At 37.4% G+C, this 13,556-nt stretch overlaps 1 protein-coding gene across 1 annotated transcript in view; it reads left to right on the top strand.

Moving 5' to 3' along the window:
• LMBRD1 (LMBR1 domain containing 1) overlaps positions 1-6,935 on the top strand; it is a 112,022-nt gene extending 105,087 nt beyond the window's left edge. The window contains exons 15-16 of the mRNA XM_023625138.2: positions 6,141-6,232; positions 6,368-6,935. Of these exons, the coding sequence (XP_023480906.1) occupies positions 6,141-6,232; positions 6,368-6,484 (209 nt within the window). The 3' untranslated portion in view covers positions 6,485-6,935. The remainder of the gene's footprint in view (positions 1-6,140; positions 6,233-6,367) is intronic.
• The last annotated feature ends 6,621 nt before the right edge of the window (positions 6,936-13,556 follow it).

The following is a 13,556-nucleotide window of genomic DNA, read 5'->3' as shown; positions in this document are numbered from 1 at the left end:
ATGCTCTGTCTGGCGTCTTGAACCAGAAAGCTTGGTTTTCAGCAAGTTAAAATAGTTCTTCATGGTTAAGTACTATAAATTTATAGTCTTTTACTTGACAAATCATAAGTTTTTGTTGACAGGCTCATTTGGTTTAATTCTGCTCATCAAATGGGTAGAGCAATATTGAAGTTAGAGTGATGAGATAGAATTATCTAAGAATGCTGCCATACCTTGATCTCTAGCATCTGTATTTGGCTTCTGATAACTGGACAGAGAAGATACTAATGTATTAGCCAGGTGGCAGTTTATTAATTTACCACAGGAAGAATAACTATCAAAGAAACTAGAGGCTCAGGGTTAGTGAATGCTCACCAGAGAGAGAGAATCTGTATGGAAAACCAGATTTACAGTCACGTAGTTTCTAGGTAGTCATGGAGTCAGACAGAGGGCCTCATTGATCTTATTGGCTGGTATCATCCCACTGAGATAGCCTGATGTGTTGTGTCCATTGTCAAGTGACTTTGCCATGCAGACCAGAAAATTAAGTATTGATCAGGGCATCATTTTTCTTGGATTTTGCTTGAGATCCAGAAAGTCTCTTGATGTTGAAGTTTTTTTTCTAGGTGACATTTTGATTGCGTTAATCAAAGTTCAGCTAAAGCACTGTAGTGAGGTTAATTAGGTGTAAGGTTCCTAAGTTCTCTAGAGTCCACACCAAAGCCAGCCTAGGTAATCTTGTGAAACGTCTCAGCCACTTATGTAGTTTCTTGCTTAAGGTGGCTAATCTTTTTTTTTTAAACAGCAATCTTTTTTTTTCAAATCACATGTAGATTTCTCTCTCTATTTAATTATCAGAAAGCCAATCTATCCTATCATTCTCCACCATAAGCAGATAGTATCTCAATGTCACTTGGAAGGAAACTTATTCTTAGAAGTTAAATGACTCACCCCAGAATCTCACAGTATATGAGTGGCAGACTCAAGAAATAAGTGTCTGTTTGCTGTCTCTAACTTTAATAGTGTCTGTTATACCCCATAAATACTATTGTTTTATGAAAAAGATATAGTAGAAAATAATTGTTTATATTTGACTATCCTTGGATAATTTACACTAATAGGTAGTAAATCTCATTACTGTAGAGTTCAGTGATACAGTTTGTGCTTGTTTCTAAGGTTGTATGCTAATGCTTACCTTCATAACTCCCTTTATAAGTTTTATATGGCTAATTACTAATACAAAGGAAATTAGTATTCTTTCTTAATGGAGCAATACATTTTTACCACCTTTGAAATACTTTAACCTTACTTAAATGTAATCAGAGCTCAATACAAATTATACTGGATCTTAAAAATAGTTATTATAAAACTCATTCTTTGTGCAAAACATCTGGCAAGTCTTATCTTTACTAGCCTGATACAGTTTGTGTGTTCATAAAATAGAATAAAACTATTTCCTTTAGAATGTCTGTGATTTTTGATGTTCACCAATTCTTTCCTTCCCTCTTACCCAGTCCCCCCAGGGAGATTTAACAAAACATTGATTTAACTGGACACCATTTGCTAAATTTTAAGATAGATATACAACTTTGGTTTTTATTACGTTTTAATTTTTTTCCCACCTCCCTTTTCTTATTTGCGTGTATGTTGCTAGTTTCTCAAATGTTTTTATGTATATATATTTTTATGCTATAAATCCATTTGACAGTAAAACAATGATTAACTGGGATTTTACTTCTAAAAGCCTCTCACATCCAACCTCCCTTCCGTCCTGGTAGCTCCTGTTTTCACTTGCATAGTCTCCTGACCTGGTGAACCTCTTCTACTCAAGTCCCTCCGCCAATCTGTGCCTCACTCATGTTACTCCCTTTCTTAAAGCCATTTAACAAATAACTCCTAATCGTATCACAATAAAGTCCAAACTCCTTGGCCTATATACAGTTAAGATTTATATGTCTATTACAAATATTCAATAGTGGCAAGACCCTCATCAAAAACCAAAGTTAGCATAATCATGGACAACCATGAGAAATGAAGTGGCATTCTAAATAGTCCAATCTTCTGCCAGTTTTTCTGTCACTAGTCAAACAAAGTATTTGCTCAAAAATTTATTCTTCATCGTACATGAGTTTTCTCAGATGCCCTCTCTATATATGCATATGTAATACAAAGATTCGTTTTATAAATTAAGTACAAATATAGAGTGTAATTAATTAGAAGTTGATTTCAAGTGAAGGTATAACATGACGATGACTTGATTGAGGCTTAAATCAACACTAAATGTTGTTTTTAAAAATATATTTAAAGTAGAAGGTGCTATTTATCATAGTTAATAACCGAAGTTATCTTAGTGGCAGTCAGCGTGCTTTAACAATGACATAATGAGTAGTCTGAAAGCAAGCAAGAGATAATATATAAACCATATCAGATATATTTCTAGAGGCAGCTGTTACGTGAGAAGCGATGGTCTGGTTGCACTTTCTGGTGTGATGACAGGTGAGCAGAGGAGGAGGAGGTGGTGGAGCTTTGGGTGTTCAGGTGCTCCACGGCCGTACTCAGCCCTTGTACTTGTCATCTTTTTGTATGGCAACCTTGTCGTCAAAAACAAATTTTTATTCAAGCCCCTGTTATTAGTTTTTCATTGTTAAAATGTGCTCTTTAATTGGAACTTTTATATGTCCTTTTGAGGAACAACAGTTGGAAGTCCCCTGAACATTTCTGAGCTTAGAGCACTTCTGACTTAGAATCTCTAAATGAAACATCCACCAGTTATATTTACTCTGAAGGTCAAACCAAGTTCCAAATACTTATTATAATTGTTTTAGATACCTGTAGAAAGACGTCGCTAGGTCTCCTAGAGCTCTGTGATCCAGTTGAGCAGCTGGCAGGTGGCAGCTGGTGAGGAGAGAAGCCCCCTCCATTTATCCAGTGTGGAGTCATCACTGGAATATAAAATGTATGCATGGGGTTATTTACCAGAATTCTTCTGTGGACATATGCCACTTAATGTAAATATAAATGTAATGATATATATATATAAAGATAACCATAAAGAGCTGTGTGTGTGTGGATTTGTGGTCTAGTGTCATTTTTCAGCAACAAAGCAGAACTCTAACAATGATTTTATCTTTATATCTTATTTTGGAAGCCTTGTGTCAAATCTGCAACCTTTGAAAATGGTAAAATGTAAAATACACTGATAGGAAAAATATGTAAGATATCTTTGCGGTGGGCAAAAGAATCAGGGAGTGTAAGCCAATTTAAATGTCACTGAGGTGATCATTAGACCTCTGGGAAAAATGATTTGATTTTACTTGCTTTTTCCAGCTCAGCCTCTGTCTTGTAATTCATGTCCTGGTCCTGAATTTCTAATTCAGTCAAGTTTCAACTCCCAAAATATCTTTAAGTATGGAAATAAGTAATAGAACTTTTGAGTGTGAGCAATGCTGAGAAGGTTGAATGACTTTTTCAAACAGGTTTGTACTTGTACAGCAGAGCTCACATAATACTTAAGCCGTGGAAGATACTGTTCTTGTTTTTAAAATAATTGTGAACAGGGATTTTTTGCTTTAGTCCCAGCCTGTCACTCTCTTCATTTTTGAAATATTTAAATTGGTCATTTTTATTTAAAAGTAAATTACTATTTAGCAGGTATCCTGTTACTGAATTACACACATTTGAATTTCACCAAATCCGTTTGTATCTGTTTTGACTATAGAGTCAGAAAAATAGTGAACATGTACAGAGTGGTCATGATGCTAATGCCTGAGCAGTGGCCTGCCTTATGATTATTGGACGTTTACTGCTAAACTCTGAAGATTAGTTGTGTCTCTTGTGACCATTTGAGCAGCTCTTGAGAACTGTGTTCTTTATCATGGGGTCAGTTAGGCCTTGAAGAGGAGAAAGGAGGAAATTGATGTTAACTGCCGCTTTGCATGGGGATTTTGATATACCTCGTTTGGTCTTTAGAACGACCCTGTAAGGAATAAGGTGATGGCCCACATTTTACAAGCAATGGTTTAGATTTTCCGTTCACCTGGCAAAGAAATGGCCAAATGCTATTTGACACCATGTCTGACAGAGACGGAGTCTGGGCTCTTCCTTCTCCGTGCTGGCCATTTTACTTATACTTTCATTTTCAAGACATATTCAAGTGTCGTGTTTTGACACCCTTGGAATCTTGTCAGATTCTAGTTAAGATAAATTAGAAAATGTATTGTTTAGCAATGTGATTTTTAAATAAAATGCCCCTTTTAAAAAAATTTAGTTTACTTCTTTAGTCATACTGAATATGAATGCCAGGTGCTCTGATGGGCACTCTGGAATGCTCGGGCTTGTCTGATGGGAGAGTGACACATGGAATAGCTGTATTACTGCACAGGAAGTTCTCTACTAGAGGTGAGAAGGATGTGACTGATGGTTTCCTGTCCAGGTGTCTCCTCTGTGAGACTGAACTCCCAGCGCCCCGTGTGAAACTGTAATCTTGGGTGGCAGTGATTATGTGGGGGAGAGAAACATTTGTTTAGCCTCTGCTGCTTGAAGTCTTTTTGGTTTTTCTTAGGGAACTTTGGATATTTCTTCTAGATTTTCTATTTAGAAAGAGAGCAAAGAATATGAAGGAAGCCCTCGGGGGATCCATAGATGGGTATTAGATGGGCGGTCCCTGTTTAGGAAAGGGAGAGCTTGCTTTTCTATCAAACTGTGTGTTTTCCTGCCAGAAAAAGAGACTGCTTTGTCCAGTTGGGTGCTGAACGGTGCAGAAGTAAACAGAGAAGTAGAGTGGGGGGGTTAGAGTAGATGGGTCTAGATTGTCTAAGTGTTTCCATAACGTACCTGAGAGACTGCTTTGTGCAGTGGGTGCTGAACGGTGCAGAAGTAAACACAGAAGTAGAGTGGGGGGGTTAGAGTAGATGGGTCTAGATTGTCTAAGTGTATTCGTAACGTACCTGAGCCTTGACATAACAGGTCGTGTGTTTGGATGAAATAACCTAAATGCTACTTTTCAGAAAACCATGTGATGTTCAAAAAAATTAAAGTGTATTAGATCCCTTGTACAATAAAAATTCCGAGCTCAATTTTAAGTTTTAAGAGGAGATAGCACATATTTACTGAAGCTGAGAAGAGAGTTCAGAATTTTAGAAATCAACAATGTATTTTCTTAATCCACAGTAGCATGTGATATTGGTCTCCTTATTGCATGGAGAATTTTTGCCATTCTCCGTTTTGGATAAAAATATGCAGAAATCATAATCTGGTAATTAATAGACTGAAGAGAAGTTGCCTTGTAAGATAAGAATTGTCTTCTGTAATGAATAAAGGACCTCTGAAATTTGTGAGGTTGGCATCCTGTGTTAGCTGCAGCATATATGATTTTTCAATCAGCTTTATTATCTTGTGCTACCCTAGACCTTTCTAAATGGTTTTAATAAACAACTGTTTCCTTAGACATCATTTACTAGATATATGTCAATATAGGGACCTTGTATCCTAATGGAAATGATGTATTTTGATAAAACCAGTATGGAGTCTGACACGAATGTCAAACATTGCGTCTGCCACCTTCTCTTTAAGAGTTAGATTGTTTTTTTGAAGGAGAAAAGTGTATGATTTTTTTTTAATTCAAGCTATAATGCTATCTAAAATGCAAATGGTAAGCATATCAGCAAACAATTATTTTGTATTTCTTTAGCAGAAGCAGCTATCTTTTCAGTAGCATTCTTGAAAAGAAGAAAAACAAACCTCAAAAACCCTCTCAAGTTTGAGCTGTCCTGAGAATTGGATTCTTAGAAAACTGCAACCACACATGATTAACCTTTTTTAAAAAATTTTCATCAGGAAAACTTTATCTGTTTTGTTTTAGGACATGTTTGGCACTCCAGGTTAAAATGCTTTTTCTATTTTAAATAATTGAACTAGCTAGTATGACTTTTTTATACTCGAGAGCCAGGATTACGTTGGTGGTGTTCATTTTTTAAAATGTGCCCTATTTGTTGGGAATTTCACCTGTATTAAGGTGATGGAAAGTGGCTTTGCAGACAGTCCTGGGTTTCAATGGCTGTGTCCCCCAGGTCATTAGTTTTGATTAGTAGCCCTTTAGATGTGGGATTAGTAGTCCATGTCAAGAGAGAGACGAGCTCACGTAGTCCCGTGTTTCTTTCTAGATCAGTGCACTGTCACCCGGACCTACCTGTTCCTGCACAAGTTCTGGTTCTTCAGCGCTGCCTACTATTTTGGTAACTGGGCCTTTCTTGGGGTGAGTACAGGTGTCCAGGGATGATTTGACCTTTAGGTCTGTTTGGATCACAGTAATGCTGCTGGATTTTAAATTCACTGTTTGCTGAGTGCGTTTAGACTTGAGCAGTAACGTGCGGCTGGTTTAAATTGACAGGTGTTCTTGATTGGCTTAATCGTGTCCTGTTGTAAAGGGAAGAAGTCTGTGATTGAAGGGGCGGATGAGGATGACTCAGACATCAGCGACGTGGAGCCCTCTGCCTATTCTGTGTGACGGCTTCAAGGTTTCCTAAAGCTGGCTGAGTGTCTGTTATGCATTTTTAAAGTGTTAAACTAACATTAGGGTGAACTGACTAGCTTTCATCAAAAATGGGAGCATGGCTATTAAAAAAACTATATTTTTTATGTTTTCTGAAGTAACATTATTGTATTATAGATTAACATTTAAAATTGCTATAATAATACTATGTAAATATAAAACTACTGGCTTTATGAGGGGATGTTTGTGGAAGTTTTTTTTTCCCTAGTGTATAATAGTGTTGAATTGATTAAAAATCTTCCAGAAGTAAGATTCCCTTTTGTCACTTTTTAAAAACATAATAAATCACTTGTATCTGTGCCTTTGGGTCTCTAGACTAATGTGGAATTTTAAAGTGTCTATATCTGAGTGTCTAGAAATAACATTCACAATATAACTGACAAATAAATATTATTCCCTTCTGCCACTTGTTTTCTGTTTTCTACATTAAACCTTTAGTGCCGTTCAAATAGATTTCATGAACGGATCTCACATTGCTGGGTGCTTTAGAGCACATGGCGTTTCAAGACATGTGACCTTGTTCGGATGTTAATCCATTAGACAGCTCACCACCCTCACAGTATCTAAGGCCTTGATACGTTGTTGTAGGTAGCTAACCTCAAAATTGTATTCCAGCGTAAATGGGGGAATTGTCAAGAATAATTAATTCTGGGAAAAAATCAGTTTATTGATCAGTTTAAGATGTATGACATCATATTTTAGCTTTAAAGATGCTTTTTTATTCTAAAGGTTTAGAATTTGCAGAAGGTCTAGGGAAGCTGTGTAATATCAATGGGGCATTTTGAACACATTCTACGTAGTGAGAAATCATCACAAATGATATCCCCGTTTACTAACAGAAGGAAATTTGGGGACTCAGAAAAAGCATGTATTATGATCCTTGAAATACAATACTATTAAGTTTCTGAGAAAACTGTCTCGCACTGAATTCTCCTCTCCCTGACTTTCTGTGCCCCTTTGCCCTGTTCTGATTCTTTGTCTCTCTAGATGTCCCTTCATAGCCATCGTGCTCGGCTTCTTCATCTGCACTTTTACTGTTATTCACCAGGATTCCACTCTCTTCTGTTCTTATTTTACATCTTCTTTGGGGACAAACTCATATACCTGTGGTTTCTAGCTGTATTATTCTTTCCTAAGCTTCAAACTTTTATTTGTCTGTTAGACAGAAATTACTCTTCAATTGCGACATGTTGAAAATTGAACTCCTTCTTTTCCTGGGAATACCAACCCTCCTCTTGTATTCGCTTTTTGACAAATGGCAGCAGCACATACCTGATTACCAAACCAAAAGTCAGGCGAGCTCCCTTCTCTGCTTTGTACACCTGACTCATCAAGCAGTCAAGTCCTGTTGATTTCTGCTTATTAACTATCCTTCCATTTATCCCCTCTTCTCCATTCTTTAAAATATTTTTTTTTTGTTAAGATTTTATTTTTTCCTTTTTCTCCCCAAAGCCCCCCAGTACATAGTTGTATATTCTTCGTTGTGGGTCCTTCTAGTTGTGGCATGTGGGACGCTACCTCAGCGTGGTTAGATGAGCAGTGCCATGTCCGCACCCAGGATTCGAACCAATGAAACACTGGGCCGCCTGCAGCGGAGTGTGTGAACTTAACCACTCAGCCACGGGGCCAGCCCCCCTCTTCTCCATTCTTACTGCCACTCATGGCGTTGTCATTGGAGCTACAAATCAGATTATTCCATTTCTTTGCCGTGAAAAGCTTTTGGTTATTTTAGAATGAAATCCACAAGCTGTCAGCCAGGTGATGTCTAAGGCTTTACCTGACTATCCAGCTCCCTCTGCCATCCTCACACTGTGTTGTGAAATAGCTCCGTTATCCACACGGCTCTGGTTTCTCCCATCCCCACTCTGCTGCAGTGTTCCTTCTGCCTATGGTGCCATTCCCTTCCTTTTGTCTCCAAAGAAAATCCTTCTTCTTCAAACCTCAGCCTCAGCATTATCTCCTCAGGCAGCCTACTCTAAGTCCTCTGGGTCGAGGCGGGTGCTGTCCTTCCCACTTGCCTGGCCCCGTGCAGTGTGCTGTGAGGCACTGCTTCATGTCTGCTTCCTCTGGATTGCAAGTCCTTGAACACATATCTGGTTTTCAGCCTTGTCCCGGTACCTAGAACAGCTGCTTGCACATGGAAGGCACTCATTTGACAGGTGAATTTGCTACTTAGAATCCTAAAGGCTGAATACCTGGTTTAAGCCTATATAAACTGCATTTCTATTAAGGGGAAATGTATATTTAGCCTGATCTTAAGATTTATTTTCCTACCTAGACATTTAGAAGTGTTATCATATTTGTCTTGAATGTTACATACACATTTCGTTACTTCTAGGAATGGTGTGTTTTTGGTTTTTTGGTCAGACCAACCTCAGCTTTTTATTTTGCTAATTGTATTTCTAAAATATATATTTTTCTTCTTAGATTCTAAACTTCTGCTTTCTGTCTGTTTAGAAGTTTACTTTTATTCCAACAAAGTTTTTTTTTCCTCCTGATCATGTGGAATGGCTTTAACTTTATATTTTCATGAAGCTGATTTAAATGTTGTGACTTCCACTAATGAAGAACATACTTCCTTTGAAGTCCTCTGAAAATGCCTACTTTGAGATCATCCAGGGTGTGGCTTTCCCAAAGGTCAAGGTGCTCATGTTTTGTCCACACTTCAAACCAGTAATTAATTTATTCAGCCGTGCAGCGGGTACTGGCAAAATGAGGACCCTGGAGCTGACTTCTTTGTCAGCACCACTACACCAAAGGAAATTAAAATGCATATTATATTGAAAAAAAGGGAAAAAAATAATGCTTATAAATATCTCTGCACCCAACACAGGAGCACCAAAATTCATAAAGCAACTATTAACAGACCTAAAGGAAGATGTTAAAAATAACACAATAATAGTAGGGGACCTCAACACCCCACTCATATCAATGGACAGATCATCCAGACAGAAAATCAACAAGGAAATAGTGGAGCTGAATGAAAAGCTAAAACAATTGGACTTAATAGACATATATAGAACACTTCATCCAAAAACAGCAGAATACACATTCTTCTCAAGTGCGCATGGAACATTCTCAAGGATAGACCATATGTTAGGAAACAAGGCAAGCCTCTACAAATTTAAAAAATTGAAATAATAACAAGCATCTTCTCCAATCACAATGCTATAAAGCTAGAAATTAATTATAAGAAAAAAGCTGAGAAAGGCACAAGGATGTGGAGACTAAACAATACGCTATTGAACAAGCAATGGATCCTTGAAGAAATTAAAGAAGAAATCAAAAAATACCTGGAGACAAATGAAAATGATAACACACCATATCAACTCATATGGGATACAGCAAAAGCTGTACTAAGAGGAAAATTCATCGCAATACAGACACATCTTAACAAACAAGAAAAATCCCAAATAAGCAATCTTAAATTACACCTAACTGAATTAGAGAAAGAAGAACAAACAAAGCCCAAAGTCAGCAGAAGGAAATAATAAAAATCAGAGCAGAAGTTAATGCTATTGAAACAAAAAAGGTAGTAGAAAGGATCAACGAAACAAACAGCTGGTTCTTTGAGAAGATAAACAAAATTGACAAACCCCTAGCCAGACTTACAACGAAAAAAAGGGAGAAAGCTCAAATAAACAAAATCAGAAATGAAAGAGGAGAAATAACAACAGACTCCACAGAAATACAACAGATTAGAATACTACAAAAAACTATATGCCAACAAAATGGATAACCTAGAGGAAATGGATAAATTCTTGGACTCCTACCATCTCCCATAGCTTACTAAAGAAGAAGCAGACAATTTGAACAGACCAATCACAAGGAAAGAGATTGAAACAGCAATCAAAAACATCCCAAAGAATAAAACCCCAGCACCTGATGGCTTTCCTGGGGAATTCTACCAAACTTTCAGAGAGTATTTAATACCTATCCTTTTCAAGCTATTCCAAAAAATTGAGGATGGAACACTTCCTAGCACATTCTATGAGGCCAACATCACACTGATACCAAAGCCTGACAAGGACAGCACGAAAAAAGAGAACTACAGGCCAGTATCACTGATGAACATAGATGCAGAAATTCTCAACAAAATTTTGGCAACCAGAATTCAGCAATTCATCAAAAGGATCATACATCATGATCAAGTGGGATTCATACCAGGGACACAGGGATGGTTCAACATCTGCAAATCAATCAACGTGATACACCACATCAACAAACTGAGGAACAAAAACCACATGATCATCTTAATAGATGCAGAGAAAACATTTGACAAGATCCAACAGCAATTTATGATAAAAACTCTGAACAAAATGGGCATAGGAAGGGAACTACCTCAACATAATAAAGGCCTTATATGACAAACCCACAGCCAACATCATATTCAATGGGCAAAAACTGAGCGCCATCCCTCTGAAAACAGGAACGAGATAAGGATGCCCTCTGTCACAACTCTTATTTAACATAGTTCTGGAGGTCCTGGGCAGAGGAATCAGGCAAGAAAAAGAAATAAAAGGAATCCAAATGGGGGGGAAGAAGTGAAACTCTGTTTGCAGATGACGTGATCTTATATATAGAAAACCCCAAAGAATCCATTGGAAAACTTTTAGAAGTAATCAACAACTATAGCAAAGTTGCAGGGTATAAAATCAATTTGCATAAATCAGCATTTCTATACTCTAATAATGAACTAACAGAAAAAGAACTCAAGAACATACCATTCACAATCGCTACAAAAAGAATAAAATACCTCAGGGTGAATTTAACTAAGGAAGTGAAAGACCTATACAATGAAAATTACAAGGCCTTTCTGAAAGAAATGGATGATGACATAAAAAGATGGAAAGACATTCTACGTACATGGATTGGAAGAATAAACATAGTTAAAATGTCCATTCTGCCTAAAGCAATCTACAGATTCAGTGCTATCCCAATTAGAATCCCAATGACATTCTTTACAGAATTAGAACAAAGAATCCTAAAATTCATATGGGGCAACAAAAGACCCCGAATTGCTAAAGCAATCCTGAGAAAAAAGAACAAAACTGGAGGCATCACAATCCCTGACTTCAAAACATACTACAAAGCAACAGTAATCAAAACAGCATGGTACTGGTACAAAAATAGGTCCACAGATCAATGGAACAGAATTGAAAGCCCAGAAATAAAACCACACATCTATGGACAGCTAATCTTCGACAAAGGAGCTGAGGGCATACAATGGAGAAAAGAAAGTCTTTTCAACAAATGGTGCTGGGAAAACTGGAAAGCCGCATGTAAAAGAATGAAAATTGACTATTCTTTTTCACCATTCACCAAAATAAACTCAAAATGGATCAAAGACCTAAAGGTGAGACCTGAAACCATAAGCCTTCTAGAAGAAAATGTAGGCAGTACACTCTTTGACATCAGTATTAAAAGGATCTTTTCGGACACCATGTCTTCTCAGAGAAGGGAAACAATAGAAAGAATAAACAAATGGGACTTCATCAGACTAAAGAGCTTCTTCAAGGCAATGAAAACAGGATTGAAACAAAAAAACAACCCACTAACTGGGAAAAAATATTTGCAAGTCATACATCCGACAAAGGTTTAATATCCATAATGCATAAAGAACTCACACAACTCAACAACAAAAAATCAAACAACCTGATCAAAAAATGGGCAGGAGACATGAATAGACATTTCTCCAGAGAAGATATATGGATGGCCAATAGGCACATGAAAAGATGCTCATCATGGCTGATCATCAGGGAAATGCAAATCAAAACTACACTAAGATATCATCTTACACCCATCAGAATGACAAAAATATCTAAAACTAATAGTAACAAATGTTGGAGAGGTTGTGGAGAAAAAGGAACCCTCATACACTGCTGGTGGGAATGCAAACTGGTGCAGCCACTATGGAAAACAGTATGGACATTCCTCAAAAAAATTAAAAGTAGAACTACCATACGATCCAGCCATCCCACTACTGGGTATCTACCCAAAGAGCTTGAAGTCAGCAATTCCAAAAGTCTCATGCACCCCAGTATTCATTGCAGCATTATTTACAATAGCCAAGACGTGGAAGCAACCTAAGTGCCCTCAACAGATACTTGGATAAAGAAGATGTGGTATATATATACAATGGAATACTACTCAGCCGTAAAAAAGAACAAAATCGTCCCATTTGCAACAACATGGATGGACCTTGAGGGAATTATGTTAAATGAAATAAGCCAGATAGAGAAGGACAATCTCTGTATGACTCCACTCATATGAGGAATTTAAAAATGTAGACAAAGAGAACAGATTAGTGGCTACCAAGGGAAAAGTGGAGTGGGGGGTTGGGCACAAAGGGTAAAGTGGTGCACCTACAACATGACTGACAAACAGTAATGTACGACTGAAATTTCACAAGATTGTAACCTATCATTAACTCAATAAAAATTTTTTTAAAAAAAGGAAGAAAAAGGAGCTCCAGGAAAACAGCAAACAATACAAGGAAAGAATGTTCTCAGAGTATACAACTGAGCTCCTTAGTGAATGCTATGTACGTAGTTACAGTAATACATGGTTTTACAATTAATCCATAGGTCACAGTGGACGTTGATTATAGCACTGAATGTAAATATCAACCTTGACAATTGATAAAGACACTTAGTAAAAATTGAAAGACTGGAGGAGGGGGTGGAAGAAGACCTAAGGGGAAAAGGGTATTAATATCCTCACTCTATGGGGGCCGGGTGAGGTGAGGGGACAAGAAGAGGGAAATCGAGACACTGGTAGAGGAAGCAAAAAAGATAAGTACAAGCAAGTTAGAGTTAGGAAAGTCAAGGTAACCAAGAGCGTCAAAAATAGTAAGATGACAACATTGGGCGATGAGGAAGAAAGGGAAGCGTGGGGACACTGTCCCGAGCAAGCAAATTCTGTCTTATCATAGGAAGTCAGTAGATGTGTACAATGGGTAAACTTAGAAATAGCAATATATGAAAATGTAACAAAGACATTAAAGATAGAAAAGATCAGGTATTAT

Source organism: Equus caballus, chromosome 20 (assembly GCF_041296265.1).
Source record: "Equus caballus isolate H_3958 breed thoroughbred chromosome 20, TB-T2T, whole genome shotgun sequence".
NCBI classification, from domain to species: Eukaryota; Metazoa; Chordata; class Mammalia; order Perissodactyla; family Equidae; genus Equus; species Equus caballus.
This window is presented reverse-complemented; position numbering and strand designations above follow the sequence as displayed.